Below are 17,031 nucleotides of genomic sequence, written 5' to 3' on the forward strand. Positions count from 1 at the left end.
TTTTTAGCCCCAAATTTTGCATTTTTATAAGAGTAACATGAGAAAATGCACTATGCAATTTGTTGTGCAATTTCTCAGTACACCGTTATCAAATATGTGGAGGAAAACTACTGTTTGGATGCACAGCAGGGTTGGAAGAGAAGGAGCGCTAATTGACTTTTTGAAAGCAATATTTGCTGGAATAATTAGTGACACCATTTTTGAAATTAGACCCCTCAGGGAACTTATCTAGATGTGTGCTGAGCACCTTGAACCCCCAGGTGTTTTCTTTCAGTCCAAAATTTTTTATTTTCTCAAGGTAACAGGAGATAATTAACCTCAAAATTTGTTGTGCAATTTATTCTGAGTATGCAGATACCACATCTGTGGTGATTGTGTCTGATGGGGCACATGGCAGGGCTCAGAAAGGAAGGAGTGACGTTTTGGAATGCAGATTTTGATGGAATGGTCACCAGGTGTCATGTCATGTTTGAAGAGCTCTTGATGTGCCTAAACAATGGAAACCCCACAAAAGTGACCCCATTTTGGAAACTAGAGACCTCAAGGAACGTATCCAGATGTGTAGTCTGCGCCAAAAACCCCTAGGTGCTTCACAGAAGTTTATAATGTAGAGTGGTAAAAATAAATTAAAATCATTGTCCCCACAAAAATAATATTTTAGCCCCGAAGTTTTTTTTTTCCAATTTTCACAAGGGTAACAGTGGAAAATCAAAAAATCAAAAATTTGTTGTGCAATTTCTCCTGAGTACGCAATACCCCATATGTTTTTGAAAACTACTTTTGAGGCACAGTGCAAAGCTCAAAAGGAAAGAAGAGCCATATTGGAGTTCAGATTTTGCTGTACTGGTTTGAGGGTGCCATGTCATATTGGCGGAGCCCCTGAGGTGCAAAACAGCAGAACCCCTTATAAGTGACCTCATTTTAAAAAAACACTTCTCAATGAATTCAAATAGGCATGCAGTGATCATATTGGCACTAGGGTTGAGCGACCTTTACTTTTATAGGATCGGGTCGAGTTTCACGAAAACCGACTTTTTCAAAATTCGGGTCGAGTGAAATCGGCCGATCCTATAAAAAAGTCGGGGTCGGCGGAAACTCTCCTTCAGGCCCTGCGATCCATATTTTAGTGTAAAATAAAGAATGAAAATAAAAAATATCGCAATACTTACCCTCTGACGCGCCCTGGTACTAACCGGGAACCTTCCTTCCTTAGAATCAGCCTTCCAGGACCTTGCGGTGATGTCGCGGTGACGTCGCGGCTTGTGATTGGCCGCGCGGCCGCCCATGTGACCGCTCGCGCGGCCAATCACAAGCCGCGATGTCATCTTCCAGATGTGCCTTTTCTGGGGTGGCTGGGGGCAGATATTTTTAGCCAGGGGGGGGGGGCAATAACCGTGGACCCTCTCCAGGCTATTAATATCTGCCCTCAGTCACTGGCTTTACTACTCTGGCGGAGAAAATTGCGCGGGAGCCCACGCCAATTTTTTCCGCCATTTAACCCTTTATTTTAAGAGCTAGAACGGCCAAATTTTGCAGATACACACTACTGACATTAGTAGTGTGGAATCTGCAAAAAAAATGGAGAGAAGACATGGTTTACTGTATGTAAACCATGTCTCAAATCATGTCGGGTTTAGGAAGGAGAAAGAAAAAGCCGGTAATTGAATTACCGGCTTTCAAGCTGTATAGCGCTGGAATAAATATTAATATATATACATATATGTGTCTCACTGATATATATATATATATATATATATATATATATATATATATACCTATTCTATGTGTACACATTTATTCTACCTATTGGACTGTAAGCTGTCAGTGTGATTTTACTGTACACCGCACTGAATTACTGGCTTTTCTCTCTAACACCGCTGCGTATTTCTCGCAAGTCACACTGCTTGTCTGTGTGTAATCCGTATTTTTCACGCTTCCATAGACTTTCATTGGCGTATTTCTTGCGCAGTACGGTGACAAACGCAGCATGCTGCGATTTTGTACGGCCGTAGAAAGCCGTATAATACTGATCAGTAAAATATGGCAGATAGGAGCAGGGGCATAGAGAATAATTGTGCCGTATGTTTTGCGAGTTTTACGGACGTAGTTTCTGCGCTCTTACGTCCGTAAAACTCGCAAGTGTGAAGCCGGCCTAAGAATCAGCCCTTCCAGGACCTTCGGTGACGTCGCGGCTTGTGATTGGCCGCGCGAGCGGTTACATGGGCGGCCGCGCGGCCAATCACAAGCCGCGATGTCACCGCGAAGTCACCGCAAGGTCCTGGAAGGCTGATTCTAAGGAAGGAAGGTTCCCGGTTAGTACCAGGGCGCGTCAGAGGGTAAGTATTGCGATATTTTTTATTTTCATTCTTTATTTTACACTTAAATCTGAATTCCGATACCAATTCCCGATATCTTAAACATATCGGGAATCGGTATCGGAATTCCGATTCTAGATTCAAAAGATCGCCGACTTCATGGCCGACCCCACACTGGGGTCGGGTCGGGTTGGCTGTGCAATATACTATATGGCTGGGCAATATACTATGTGGCTCTGTGGTGTATACTACGTGACTGGGCAATATACAACGTGGCTCTGTGCTGTATACTATGTGACTCTGTGCTGTATACTACGTGGCTCTGTGCTGTATACTACGTGGCTCTGTGCTGTATACTACGTCACTGGGCAATATACTACGTGGCTCTGTGCTGTATACTACGTTACTGGGCATAATACACCAGCAAAAAAGGGAGTATCGACACTAAGATTTAGTAAAAAATTATACAAATATTTTATTAATAAGTAAATAACAAAAGAAATGACATACACATAAAAAAGTAGACTGTAACACAAAATTCCACCATGCGGAGAGGAGGAAAATCAGCTGGTACACTAACGGTAAAGCACACAAATGCAATGAGACCTGAGTAGATATAAAAAAAAAAAAAAAATTAAGGTGATCCAGAATGCTAAGGTGTCTACAGTGAGGGATCATCCCTCCGGTGCCAAAAAGACCCCATATTGGAGCATATTGTGGCGTGGGCTTCCTCGCAATTTTCTCCGCCAGAGTGGTAAAGCCAGTGACTGAGGGCAGATATTAATAGTCTGGAGAGGGTCCATGGTTATTTCCCCCCCCCCCCCCCCCGGCTAAAAACATCTGCCCCCAGCCACCCCAGAAAAGGCACATCTGGAAGATGCGTCTATTCTGGCACTTGGCCACTCTCTTCCCATTCTCGTGTAGCGGTGGGATATGGGGTAATGAAGGGTGAATGTCATCTTGCTATTGTAAGGTGACATTAAGCCAGATTAATAATGGAGAGGTGTCATTATTACAAAGTATTTTAATGAAATAAATACACAGGTTGTTGTAATATTTTATTATACTGGTAATCCACCTGAAGACCCTTATCACCTGGAACAAATGTAAACAAAACAAACACCAATATTCCATACCTTCCGACAATCAGTCAGGTTTCACACTGTAAATCCATCTGAAAGAGTTAACTAATTTTAAAAGCAGAAGCCTGATAATGCAGCCACCCCTGCCTGTAAACACCCGGCAAATGAATGGAATGTAGGTGAATGACCTTTAGTTACCTCGAGTTGCAGTGATTCGCCCTCTGCTGGATGTCCTCATATGAACTCGAGCCTGGGAACTTTTCAGAATATTTTCCCACGCTCGAGTACTGAATGAAAAATTACCATTTGAGGAAAAAAAATGAAAAATAGGTTCCCCGTAAAGATATATTCTCATCTAAGGAAGTGATGGCCTTTTGCTAGGATATGTCATCTCTTAATTAGAGATGAGCGAACCCGAAATGTAAAGTTCGGGGTTCGTACTGGACACCTAGTGTTTGGGGAGAGAGAGAGAGCGAGAGAGAGAGAGACACTATTTCATCAATGTGGCCCTTGTTCCTTATCTCTCAAACTTAAAATCCAAAAATTTCCTCTGCAGTGGCTTACCACCCAACATGCTGTTACCTCTCCAATCCAAATGGACTCATCCACATCTACATCCCACTTTTTTGGGAACGTTTCAGAATATTTTCCCATGCTCGAGTTCATATGAGGACATCCAGCAAAAGGCGCATCACCACAACTCAAGGTAATTACAGGTCATTCCTCTGCATTCCATTCATTCCCCGGGTTTTTACATTCACAAGCATAGCTGCATTAGCAGAGCTCCTGGGTGTAAAATGATTTAACCCCTTCAGATGGATTTACAGCGTGGGACAAGACTGAACGATGGAAGGTATGGAATATTGTTGTTTGTTTTTTTTAACTTTGTTCCAGGTGACAAGGGTCTTCAGGTGGATTAAGAGTATAATAAAATATTAAAACACCCTGTGTCTTTATTTCATTAAAATACTTTGTAATAATGTGTGTGTGTTTTATTAACCATTTCGTACTATTGGATTAATAATGGATAGGTGTCATAATTGACGCCTCTCCATTATTAATCTGGCTTAATGTCACCTTACAATAGCAAGGTGACATTAACCCTTCATTACCCCATATCCCACCGCTTCACGGGAGTGGGAAGAGAGAGGCTAAGTGCCAGAATAGGCGCATCTTACAGATGTGCCTTTTCTGGGGGGGTGGCTGGGGGCAGATGTTATTAGCTAGGGGGGCCAATAACCATGGACCCTCTCCAGGCTATTAATATCTGCCCTCAGTCACTGGCTTTCCCACTCTGTCGGAGAAAATTGCGCGGGAGCCCACGCCAATTTTTTCCACGATTTATCCCTTTAATTTAATAGCTAGAGCGCCCAAATTTTACACCAAGACACTTCTTACATTACTAAAGAGGAATATGTAATAAAATAAGGGATATGAGATGGTTTACTGTATGTAAACCATGTCTCATATCATGTCGGGTTTGAGAAGGAGATAGGAAAAGCCGGCAATTGAATTACCGGCTTTTCTGCTATCTAGCGCTGTATGAAATATTAATATATATATATATGTGTCTCACTGACATATGTTTTAACAAATATTTGAGACCATGGATCCATTGTATGTCCGTTTTGCAAACCTGCGAGAAAATCTCGCAGTACGGATGCCATACGGATTACAAACGGAGGATGACCTGTGCAAAATACGCTGACACACCCTGCCTACGGATGACATACGGATCACCATTTTGGGAACATTTCTGCGTATTACTGCCATAAAAAATGGACCGCATTATCATACGCTGAGTGTGACGCCGGCCTTACAGTGAGGGACTCATTATACCCATAAATCTAAACCACTTTATGGGCTCGTGTACACGACTGTTGAAATCAGATGAGTGCTATTCGTGGTTTTAACAGATAGAACTTGCACCAATGTTATTCTCTGGAGCTCTGCACATGTACGATTTTTACCTCAAAATTGATGAATGCAAGTCTATGGGTCCATGAAAAACATCAGACCGCACTCGGAGGGCACAGCGTGACTGAGTTTAGCCCGCAGCATAAACTTCAGGTGGTATTTACTGCAGGGCCTCATCAAAAATCGCTAATAGAGGTTTCTAGAAAAATGATTATGCAGCACAGTCCAAAATCAAGTAATCTAGCTGTGCGCTCTAACTTTTACCTATTTCCTCCAGTTTCCTCAGCTCAGAGGGACATGCGTAAAGGTTAAGTGACCTTAGCTTAGAGTTTATCTTCCGATAAATGTTTAGAAAACCATTTAGGTTCCGGTTATTGTAAACGTCTCCTGTATAGATTTTCTGTCGAGCAAATATGTCCTTTCAGAAGCCAAATCAAGAATCGATTTGAGTAGTAACGTTCATCATTTCTAGGCTCGGAAGAAAGGCGCTTACTCTTCTGCAACAACGGTATTTCTAAATGGCGTCTCACTATAAAAAATGAAATTATGACGAGCTCCTGATATCAGCTAAACAGAGGTAATTAGATAAAGGCAACATGCGAATGAATGATGACCGAACTTCTATTTTAATGGCAAGACCTAGATAATAATGGCGCACACTGAGCAATGGGCTGCATTCATTCTCATGACATCAAATTTATGAATTGGGGATATTTTCATTACAAAGTAATTTGCAAATTAGTACATTCACAATAAATGGTGCAGATGTTTGCATTAACCTTTTCTCCTCAGGCCTGTTTTCTATCATTTGCATGGATTTACGCTAATAATAGACCCGGGAAAATGATGATATGGCCTTGCGTGCTATAATTTTTTATATATTTTTTTTTTTACTACAAGAATGTATGGCATAAAGTGGAAATTTGCAATTATGAATGATGCTTTATGCCTGCGGTACTTTGAATACGCATAAAAAATTGCGCAAAATTTCATCCAAAAGGATAAAAAATATCTCTCGAGTTCCACGCATAGGTAACTGACCTGTAAGTCAAAGTTTAATCCAAAAAACATAAATATAGGGCAAACCAGCCGCCAATTACAGTACATGCACTTTTCACACATGTACACACTAACAAACATTTATGCACACACAAATGTACATACATTCGCATTCATAAATTATATAACAGATTCTGTGATTGGTCTGGGTAATCTGAGAGCAAAGGCTGGATTTTCCATGAATGCTGCCAATGTAATTCTTGTCAACTTTTAGTCTTTAAAGGGAATCTGTCAGCAGGTTTTTGCTACCTCATCTGAGAGCAGCAACATATAGGGAAAGAGACCCTGATTGCAGCAATGTATCTGTTCACTGGATGCAGCAGTTGTGATACAACCAGAGATGTCTCTGCTGTAGATGTAGCAGAGCTCAGAAACCTAACACCACCCAAGCCACAGATTTCTGTGTATAATGAATATTGACAATGAACTGCTTATCAGTGTTGATGGTGTGGTCACACCAGGGGTCATATTTGCACTGTAGTCCAGCAGTGGTAATCTCCTGTTGATAAAACACTTATTGTATTCAAAGAACAGCGCACAGCCTAATATATGACATATCCCCGAAATCAACGTCTCATACCCTACGACATGCTGCCCCCAGATTACAGAGCAAAAGCATGCTGACATATTTCCTTTAACATTATCGGCAAATTGGTGAAATGCCATAATGTTCACTAGTTGAAAGACAGTTTAAGTCTTAAAGGATATTAAAGTATTTAGGTAATTAAGATTGTTCATTTTATGTACGCTGATGTCTTTAGATGTAAATGAACTTAACATTAAAGTTGTTTTTTTAAAAAACTTATTCTCATTAATAAACAGGAAAATGTGTTTTCATTCATCCATCATGTGCAGTGGTAGACGGTAGAAATCAATAAGTCCTGGATGAAAAGGGAGACTAAATAAAGACATTAAAGGAATGATTGCACTTCTGGGAAAAGGTCTGTACATTCACAGGCTGAAAAAATAAAATCATTATAATGGTCACTACAGGAAAAGTAGTCAATTACGAACAGAAGTGAGACTGCTTTAAAAATACTGCTAGAAGAGAGTCATAGATGTCATAGTTAAAGGGAAGAGACACTAGCTATATAGAGTAAGTCTTTAATACCCAGTATTTGGTGAGCAGTGTATTAGCGCTGCTTTTTCCTTCTCTAATTGAGGCAGAAGTTCTTACCTTTGTTATAGGAGGAACTGAATGCATAAAATGTGATAATCTGTTGTTAAAATGTGCTTTTAAAGGGAACAAGTCACTTGATTCATGGTGCCCAAACCATGAGCAGCACAAATCAGAGCCTGCAGCCAGGTATATATTTTATGGAAACGCCCCGGCATTTTAGAGAAAATATAAGTTGACGGTCAGAGATCAATGCCAGGGAGAAGGACTTTACATGTTAACATAATTATTTATGTCATATTCCTCTAAAAAGCGCTAAAGCCTTTTTTTAAACCATCACTGGTTCCCGCTGTGACCTTTGATTCTTGCTGACAGCAGTTTGTGCAGCATAATAATAATCTTTATATAGTGCTAACATATTCCGCAGCGCTTTACAGGTTGCACACATTATCATCACTGTCCCCGACGGGGCTCACAATCTAAATTCCCTATCAGTATGTCTTTGGAATGTGGGAGGAAACCAGAGAACCAGGGGGAAACCCACACAAACACGGAGAGAACATACAAACTCTTTGCAGATGTTGTCCTTGGTGGGATTTGAACCCAGGACTCCAGCGCTGCAATGCTAACCACTGAGCCACCGTGCTGCCCAAATGAACCAGGTGACAGGTCCCCTTTAAATATGGTTCTAAAATAGAGTGGTAGTATATGCAGTGTCGGACTTGTTTTTTGCACCAACTCTCCATCTCTAAAAATCATTTAATACTTTTGAATGCAATACAAAACTTTAACACGAGAATTACACACAAAATATATTATCATTTGGATCTATTAGGTCATTTATGATTCAGCTCCAAATTGGACTGTCTTCTACTGGACCTTTGGGGCTCATTATTGTGTCAAAGCCTTATTAGAGAATCTAATCTCTGGTGGATAAATTCTGAACATGAGGACATCTGTTCTGTAATGTTAGAATAATAGGGTCAGCTTAAAAGGGTTTGTAACCTGTGTCCTCATGGAAGGAACATCATTCATCTCTATTGAAGAGAGCACCACATGGCCTGTTGGCCTGGACCTCAAGAGCTTGCCCGTTTCCAATCCATCCTTGGTGCATATACACATTGAAATTTGGCTGAAGGCACATTTCCCAGTTTATTAGCACTATTAAGGTATGTTTGTACACTGTAAAAATACATTATTTGCACATTATATGGCACAACATAAATGAGATGTAAATAAAATGGACGCTACAGGGCACCAACCAACCAAAGGCCCGTTCTGTAAAATATCACAAAATTTTTTACGCATTGGTGTCCTTTGAAAAGCCTTCATGTGCAGTGTACAGTAAAATCACACTGACAGGTTAGGATAAAATAGAACAGAAATATACACTTAGAATACTATATGTATATATGGATATATATATATATATTTATATTGTAGCGTGGCTAAAGGTCATGTGATTAATGGACGGTATGTATCGCAGAGGTGGGTGGCCCTGTGATGGAAGCCTGGGTATGTTTTGCTCAAGCAGATCTACTGCTGAGGGATTTGTTTACATTGGGAAGGCTTCCAGGTGATTGGGGAGATGGGTGGGTTCAGTCACCTACAAACCCACCCTAAGAGGCGGGTTTGAATACCTAAGATGGTTTTGTGTTGAAGGACCTGTGGTGATGTCACACTCACCTGACTGGCCATGTGACAGGTATCTGGGTGTGGTTACTAGTGTTGAGCGATACCGTCCGATACTTGAAAGTATCGGTATCGGATAGTATCGGCCGATACCCGAAAAATATCGGATATCGCCGATACCGATATCCGATACCAATACAAGTCAATGGGACATCAAGTATCGGAAGGTATTCTCATGGTTCCCAGGGTCTGAAGGAGAGGAAACTCTCCTTCAGGCCCTGGGATCCATAGGGAGGTGTAAAATAAAGAATAAAAATAAAAAATATTGATATATTTACCTCTCCGGCGGCCCCTGAACTCAGCGCGGGTAACCGGCAGGCTTCGTTGTTCAAAATCAGCGCTTTTAGGACCTGAGAATCACGTCCCGGCTTCTGATTGGTCGCGGGCCGCCCATGTGACCGCCACGCGACCAATCACAAGCCGCGACGTCACCGCAAGCTATTTACGCGCTCATTTTTAAAAATGAGCACGTTAATGGCTTTGAAAGACATAGCGGCTTGTGATTGGTCGCGTGGCCGCGACCAATCACAAGCCGCGACGTCACCGCAAGCTATTGACGCGCTCATTTTTAAAAATTTCTTATATTTTATTATTTTTTTGGTCTGTTACTTTCCTTCTTATCTGGATATATGCTCCTTCTGGAGGTACGCCTCATGTATTGTTTGGTCTAACATTTTGGGTATATTTTCGGAACCAGCAGAGGGAAAGCCTGCGTCGGACCGATTTTTAATACTTTAAGTGTGACGCCAGCCTAATGCTACAAATACGGCCGTTTCAGTGGGAATATCTGCTTGGCTCTCTGTGGTGAAAATCGGCCATTTACTGGGTGTGCAAGGAGCAAAACCCAGTGTGATTAGGTCATTGCCCTTACATTTTCATTTTCAGAAGGGTTTTCATATAGTAGAAAGCAGTAGGACATGACGTTAACTGACGGCCATGCATACTGGATGGGGGTTTGCTGCTGCACTTCATGATACAGGGCAGTTTTCATTCACAGTGTCGTAATTTAAGGGGTAGACATTACATGTGATACACAGCATTATCTGATAGGAAAATCTTATTACTGTACTAGCCAAAGAACAAACATAACGTCGATCAAGCTGAGATCCTCTGCGTTTGGAGGAAAAAAGGTTTAAGCATAAAAACAGACGCGGATTCTTTACTGTAAGAGCAGTGAGACTATGGAACTCTCTGCCGTATGATGTTGTAATGAGTGATTCATTACTTAAATTTAAGAGGGGACTGGATACAATTCTGGAAAAGTATAATGTTACAGGGTATATACACTATATTCCTTGATAGGGCGTTGATCCAGGGAACTAGTCTGATTGCCGTATGTGGAGTCGGGAAGGAATTTTTTTCCCCAATGTGGAGCTTACTCTTTGCCACATGGGTTTTTTTTTGCCTTCCTCTGGATCAGCATGTTAGGTTAGGCTATGGGTTGAACTAGATGGACATATAGTCTTCCTTCAACCTTAATAACTATGTTACTATGTAACTATGAGATCTTACAGGAAATGAGAAATTCTTTTTTGTTCTAGAGCGTTTAAAATAAGGAAGGAGGTAAGAAAATTGCATGTAGAATTTATTTTCCTTTATGTAAATATATGGACCTGATTCATTTATTTATATGAATTCTGGCATAAAACATTTTGAAATGACGCAAAATTTTCACACCAAGCCTGCATAGGTCTCTCACAATGAGTGGAACTGGGGCAGAATGGCGCGTGGAGAAGCCTGTCCAGTAAATTCATCACACTAAATTATGGCAGAAATGGGCTCTGTCTGCCGTAAGAGGCGAATGTGCGCTGACGTTATAAGATGCTCCTATTTCATTAAGAGATGTGCACTTCTGAAAGAATTAGGCGCATCATACCCCAGTACTGCCATCATTAAGACTGGTGGTCAAAATCTCAGTCCTAGTTCTTTTTGTTTTAGCTTCATAGAAAGTGATTATTCATAAAAAGCTGCGGAGAATCCCACCTTCTTCTACCCAGTCTGCTAATCCTGAGAGGTGTACACTGATAAATACACAAAATCCTACACTTTCTAGGTCTCAGAGCCTGATAATTGCTTTGAACATTTGGAACTGGCTTATACTGAAGTAGTGCAAACATTTCCAGGGCACAGAAAAATAAACTTACTTGATTTGAGGAGAGCTGTGAGTGCTCCAACAGCCGCCCTAAAGATAATAAAAGGAGAAAAGAAAGTCAGTTTTGTCAATACTTCCCATTAGTATCTGAAACCTCTTCACCTGTCTCTGCACTTCTAAACTGGCGATGTGTGTGACCTCAAACACGCATTTCACACATTTTCCTTCCCCGTAAACATGTCAGACTAAAAGTAGAGCAACATCAGGTTGGGTGGTAACAACATGTTCCTTCTTTTTAAGAAGGCAGATAAGACATATTGATTTGTGGTACGTGGGCCGCTATACAGACTCCACTGGGTGCTGTGTGTAATTAGATATTGTCCGCCTGGTACATATTTCATCAGAAGGAACATGGCACATTTTTTTCCTAAGAAATTTGTACAAAAACCGAACACAGCCTAAGGCCGGTTTAACACGTCCAGATAATTCCAGTACCGGAAAAAATCGGTACCGGAATTATCCGTGTCCGTGTGCCCCTACGTTTCTGTGGCACATCAGTGTGGCACACGTGTGCCGCCCGTGTTCCCACTGGGTACCACACGCACCGTGCTGGGTATCACACGTACCAGCATCTGGTGCTGAAGCCGCAATTCATATCTTCCCTGCAGCAGCATTTGCTGCAGAGAAGATATGAATAATAGTGTTTAAAATAAAGATCTATGTGCCGTGGGGATCCGTGTGATGTCCAGGAGTACGTTTTTAGAGTCCGTGTGCTGTCTGTGTGCTGTACGTGTGTCCATGTTCGTGTCCGTGTATTGCAACAATTTTTACAATTTTAACCCTATGACAGGAATAGCGCACACGGACAGCATCCGTGTGCGGTACGTGTTTTCATGGACCCATTGACTTTAATGGGTCCGTGTTTTCCGTGCGCTCCCACGAACACTGACATGTCTCCGTGTTTTGCAAACGGACACACTGTCCATGAAAACACGCAGACATGTGCAGAGACACATTTATTTTAATGTGTCTACATGAGTCAGTGTCTCCGGTACGTGAGGAAACTGTCACCTCATGTACCGGAGGCACTGACGCGTGAAACCGGCCTAAAGCACATCTCGTCCAGCAAAAAAAGAAGCCCTTATACGGCTATCTCGCCAGGAAAGTTATGGCTCTCGGAAGAAGAAGAGGAAAAAACAAAAATACAAAGATTGCAATCTAGCCATGGCGGAAAGAGGTTTAAACCATGTCATACCAAAAAGAGACAAACGCCGCAGCTGAAAAAAGGAGTTAAAAATGCGCTATAAATCTGCAACATAAAAACACACCAAAAGCTCATGGTGGGAACGAAGCCTCAGGGGTGAATTTGTATATTCTCACCTCTGTTACGGTTGGTTTCACCGTCCAGGAGAGAGGTCTGTACATGGGACATAGTAATCACACAACACAGATGTTCAATGTTAGTACATCTTGCCGGCTTTACAATTCTCTGAGATGTCAGGAACAGATGTGAAAACATATCAATTTTTTATAGCTGATCTAATAAACAATGAGCTAGATAAAATAAAATGTCTGAGAAAACTGAATTATAGCAGATGAGTGATAAGCACCATGATATCGGCATGGGATAATAAAAAGCGCTCGGCCTGATCTCATTTATTTGTACAATTCCGCATCTTCGTTCTGGAGGTCATGTTTCCATGGTTACTCCATAAACACAGACTTCAGGCCCGACAGAGACAAGGTCTGGCTTTAACTGTTCACATGATAGCGGCACCTGCATACAGGAGGGCTGCTGGCGCCCATTCCAATTAAGGCATTCACAGAGAATGAGACACTCAGGCCCGATGCCAGAGTGGGCAGCACTTGAGGGTATACTGAGCCTTATTCATGAAATGACCCCTGGAATTAGGCAAGCTCTACTACTCCATGCAAAGCACTTAATTTAATTAAACTTCAATTTCTCAGAGAGCAGGTCTAGATGTGTGACTCTGACGGGCTGCCAGCTGCTGCATCTGATGAGGGCTGGCACTACTGGCAGACATATCTATATTATGCCATACTAAACACACTTCTGCATGTTCAGTTCTCTCAGAGATAAGATCTGTGCAGTTATTGAGAAGGTACATAGGTGTGAGAGATGAGAGTGCGTTGTATGACACATGGAGACCCACACAGTGTATGTGTCGATGTGAGAGGGGTTTGGATAGTGACACACGGAGACCCACACAGTGTATGTGCCGATGTGAGAGGGCGCTGTATAGTGACACACGGAGACCCACACAGTGTATGTGTCGATGTGAGAGGGGTTCGTATAGTGACACATGGAGACCCACACAGTGTATGTGCCGATGTGAGAGGGCATTGTATAATGACACATGGAGACCCACACAGTGTATGTGCCGATGTGAGAGGGCGCTGTATAGTGACACACGGAGACCCACACAGTGTATGTGTCGATGTGAGAGGGGTTTGTATAATGACACACGGAGACCCACACAGTGTATGTGCCGATGTGAGAGGGCATTGTATAATGACACATGGAGACCCACACAGTGTATGTGTCGATGTGAGAGGGGTTTGGATAGTGACACATGGAGACCCACACAGTGTATGTGTCGATGTGAGAGGGCGTTGTATAATGACACATGGAGACCAACACAGTGTATGTGCCGATGTGAGAGGGCGTTGTATAATGACACATGGAGACCAACACAGTGTATGTGCCAATGTGAGAGGGGTTTGGATAGTGACACATGGAGACCCACACAGTGTATGTGCCGATGTGAGAGGGCATTGTATAATGACACATGGAGACCCACACAGTGTATGTGCCGATGTGAGAGGGGTTTGGATAGTGACACATGGAGACCCACACAGTGTATGTGCCGAAGTGAGAGGGCATTATATAATGACACATGGAGACCCACACAGTGTATGTGCCGATGTGAGAGGGCACTGTATAATGACACATGGAGACCCACACAATGTATGTGCCAATGTGAGAGGGGTTTGGATAGTGACACATGGAGACCCACACAGTGTATGTGCCGATGTGAGAGGGGCTTGGATAGTGACACATGGAGACCCACACAGTGTATGTGCCGATGTGAGAGGGCATTGTATAATGACACATGGAGACCCACACAATGTATGTGCCAATGTGAGAGGGTTTTGGATAGTGACACATGGAGACCCACACAGTGTATGTGCCGATGTGAGAGGGGTTTGGATAGTGACACATGGAGACCCACAGAGTGTATGTGCCGATGTGAGAGGGCGTTGCATAATGACACATGGAGGCCCACACAGTGTATGTGCCGATGTGAGAGGGCGTTGCATAATGACACATGGAGACACACACAGTGTATGTGCCAATGTGAGAGGGCGTTGTATAATGACACATGGAGACCAACACAGTGTATGTGCCAATGTGAGAGGGGTTTGGATAGTGACACATGGAGACCCACACAGTGTACGTGCCGATGTGAGAGGGCATTGTATAATGACACATGGAGACCAACACAGTGTATGTGCCAATGTGAGAGGGGTTTGGATAGTGACACATGGAGACGCACACAGTGTATGTGCCGATGTGAGAGGGGTTCGTATAGTGACACACGGAGACCAACACAGTGTATGTGCCGATGTGAGAGGAGTTCGTATAGTGACACACGGAGACCCACACAGTGTATGTGCCGATGTGAGAGGGGTTTGGATAGTGACACATGGAGACCCACACAGTGTATGTGCCGATGTGAGAGGGCGTTGCATGTTATGATAAAGTAATTCAGTACCGCAATGGACATAGAGGTCAGAGAACATACAGTGACCTGACAATAACCCAAAAACATAGAACGAGCTCTGAGACGTGGGAACTCTGCTGACCGCAATCCCTAATCCTCTCCAACCACACTAGAGGCAGCCGTGGATTGCGCCTAACGCTACCTATGTAACTCGGCACAGCCTGAGAAACTAGCTAGCCTGAAGATAGAAAATAAGCCTACCTTGCCTCAGAGAAATACCCCAAAGGAAAAGGCAGCCCCCACATATAATGACTGTGAGTTAAGATGAAAAGACAAACGTAGAGATGAAATAGATTTAGCAAAATGAGGCCCGACATTCTGAACAGAGCGAGGATAGGAAAGGTAACTTTGCGGGTAACACAAAACCCTACAAAAACCACACAAAGGGGGCAAAAAGACCCTCCGTACCGAACTAACGGCACGGAGGTACACCCTCTGCGTCCCAGAGCTTCCAGCAAGCAGGAAAAAACAAATAGACAAGCTGGACAGAAAAAACAGCAAACAAAATAGCAAAGCAGAACTTAGCTATGCAGAGCAGCAGGCCACAGGAACGATCCAGGAGGAAACAGGTCCAATACTAGAACATTGACTGGAGGCCAGGATCAAAGCACTAGGTGGAGTTAAATAGAGCAGCACCTAACGACTTCACCACATCACCTGAGGAAGAAAACTCAGAAGCCGCAGTACCACTTTCCTCCACCAACGGAAGCTCACAGAGAGAATCAGCCGAAGTACCACTTGTGACCACAGGAGGGAGCTCTGCCACAGAATTCACAACAGTACCCCCCCCTTGAGGAGGGGTCACCGAACCCTCACCAGAGCCCCCAGGACGACCAGGATGAGCCATATGAAAGGCACGAACAAGATCGGGAGCATAGACATCAGAGGCAAAGACCCAGGAATTATCTTCCTGAGCATAACCCTTCCACTTAACCAGATACTGGAGTTTCCGTCTTGAAACACGAGAATCCAAAATCTTCTCCACAATATATTCCAACTTCCCCTCCACCAAAACCGGGGCAGGAGGATCAACAGATGGAACCATAGGTGCCACGTATCTCCGCAACAATGACCTATGGAATACGTTATGTATGGAAAAAGAATCTGGAAGGGTCAGACGAAAAGACACATGATTAAGAACCTCAGAAATCCTATACGGACCAATGAAACGAGGTTTTAACTTAGGAGAGGAAACCTTCATAGGAATATGACGAGAAGATAACCAAACCAAATCCCCAACACGAAGTCGAGGACCCACACAGCGTCTGCGATTAGCGAAACGTTGAGCCTTCTCCTGGGACAAGGTCAAATTGTCCACTACATGAGTCCAAATCTGCTGCAACCTGTCCACCACAGTATCCACACCAGGACAGTCCGAAGACTCAATATGCCCTGAAGAGAAACGAGGATGGAACCCAGAGTTGCAGAAAAACGGCGAAACCAAGGTAGCCGAGCTGGCCCGATTATTAAGGGCGAACTCAGCCAAAGGCAAAAAGGACACCCAGTCATCCTGATCAGCAGAAACAAAGCATCTCAGAAGCGAAGCATCTGGTTGACAAAACACAGGGGCAGAAGAAAAACGATGCTTCAACTCTTGAAAAGCTTCCACAGCAGCAGAAGACCAATTGACCACATCAGCACCCTTCTTGGTCAAATCGGTCAATGGTTTAGCAATACTAGAAAAATTGTAGATGAAGCGACGATAAAAATTAGCAAAGCCCAGGAACTTTTGCAGACTTTTCAGAGATGTCGGCTGAGTCCAATCATGGATGGCTTGGACCTTAACAGGGTCCATCTCGATAGTAGAAGGGGAAAAGATGAACCCCAAAAATGAAACCTTCTGAACACCAAAGAGACACTTTGATCCCTTCACAAACAAAGAATTAGCACGCAGGACCTGAAACACCGTTCTGACCTGCTTCACATGAGACTCCCAATCATCCGAGAAGAT

The 17,031-nt window shown here is 43.1% G+C and overlaps 1 protein-coding gene across 1 annotated transcript in view; it reads right to left on the minus strand.

Moving 5' to 3' along the window:
* The window catches only part of AGBL1 (AGBL carboxypeptidase 1), a 1,336,772-nt gene that overhangs the window by 1,272,210 nt on the left and 47,531 nt on the right, over positions 1-17,031 (minus strand). The window contains exon 6 of the mRNA XM_069762409.1: positions 11,327-11,364. Within this exon, the coding sequence (XP_069618510.1) occupies positions 11,327-11,364 (38 nt within the window). The remainder of the gene's footprint in view (positions 1-11,326; positions 11,365-17,031) is intronic.

This window comes from Ranitomeya imitator, chromosome 4, assembly GCF_032444005.1.
Source record: "Ranitomeya imitator isolate aRanImi1 chromosome 4, aRanImi1.pri, whole genome shotgun sequence".
In the NCBI taxonomy this organism is placed as follows: domain Eukaryota; kingdom Metazoa; phylum Chordata; class Amphibia; order Anura; family Dendrobatidae; genus Ranitomeya; species Ranitomeya imitator.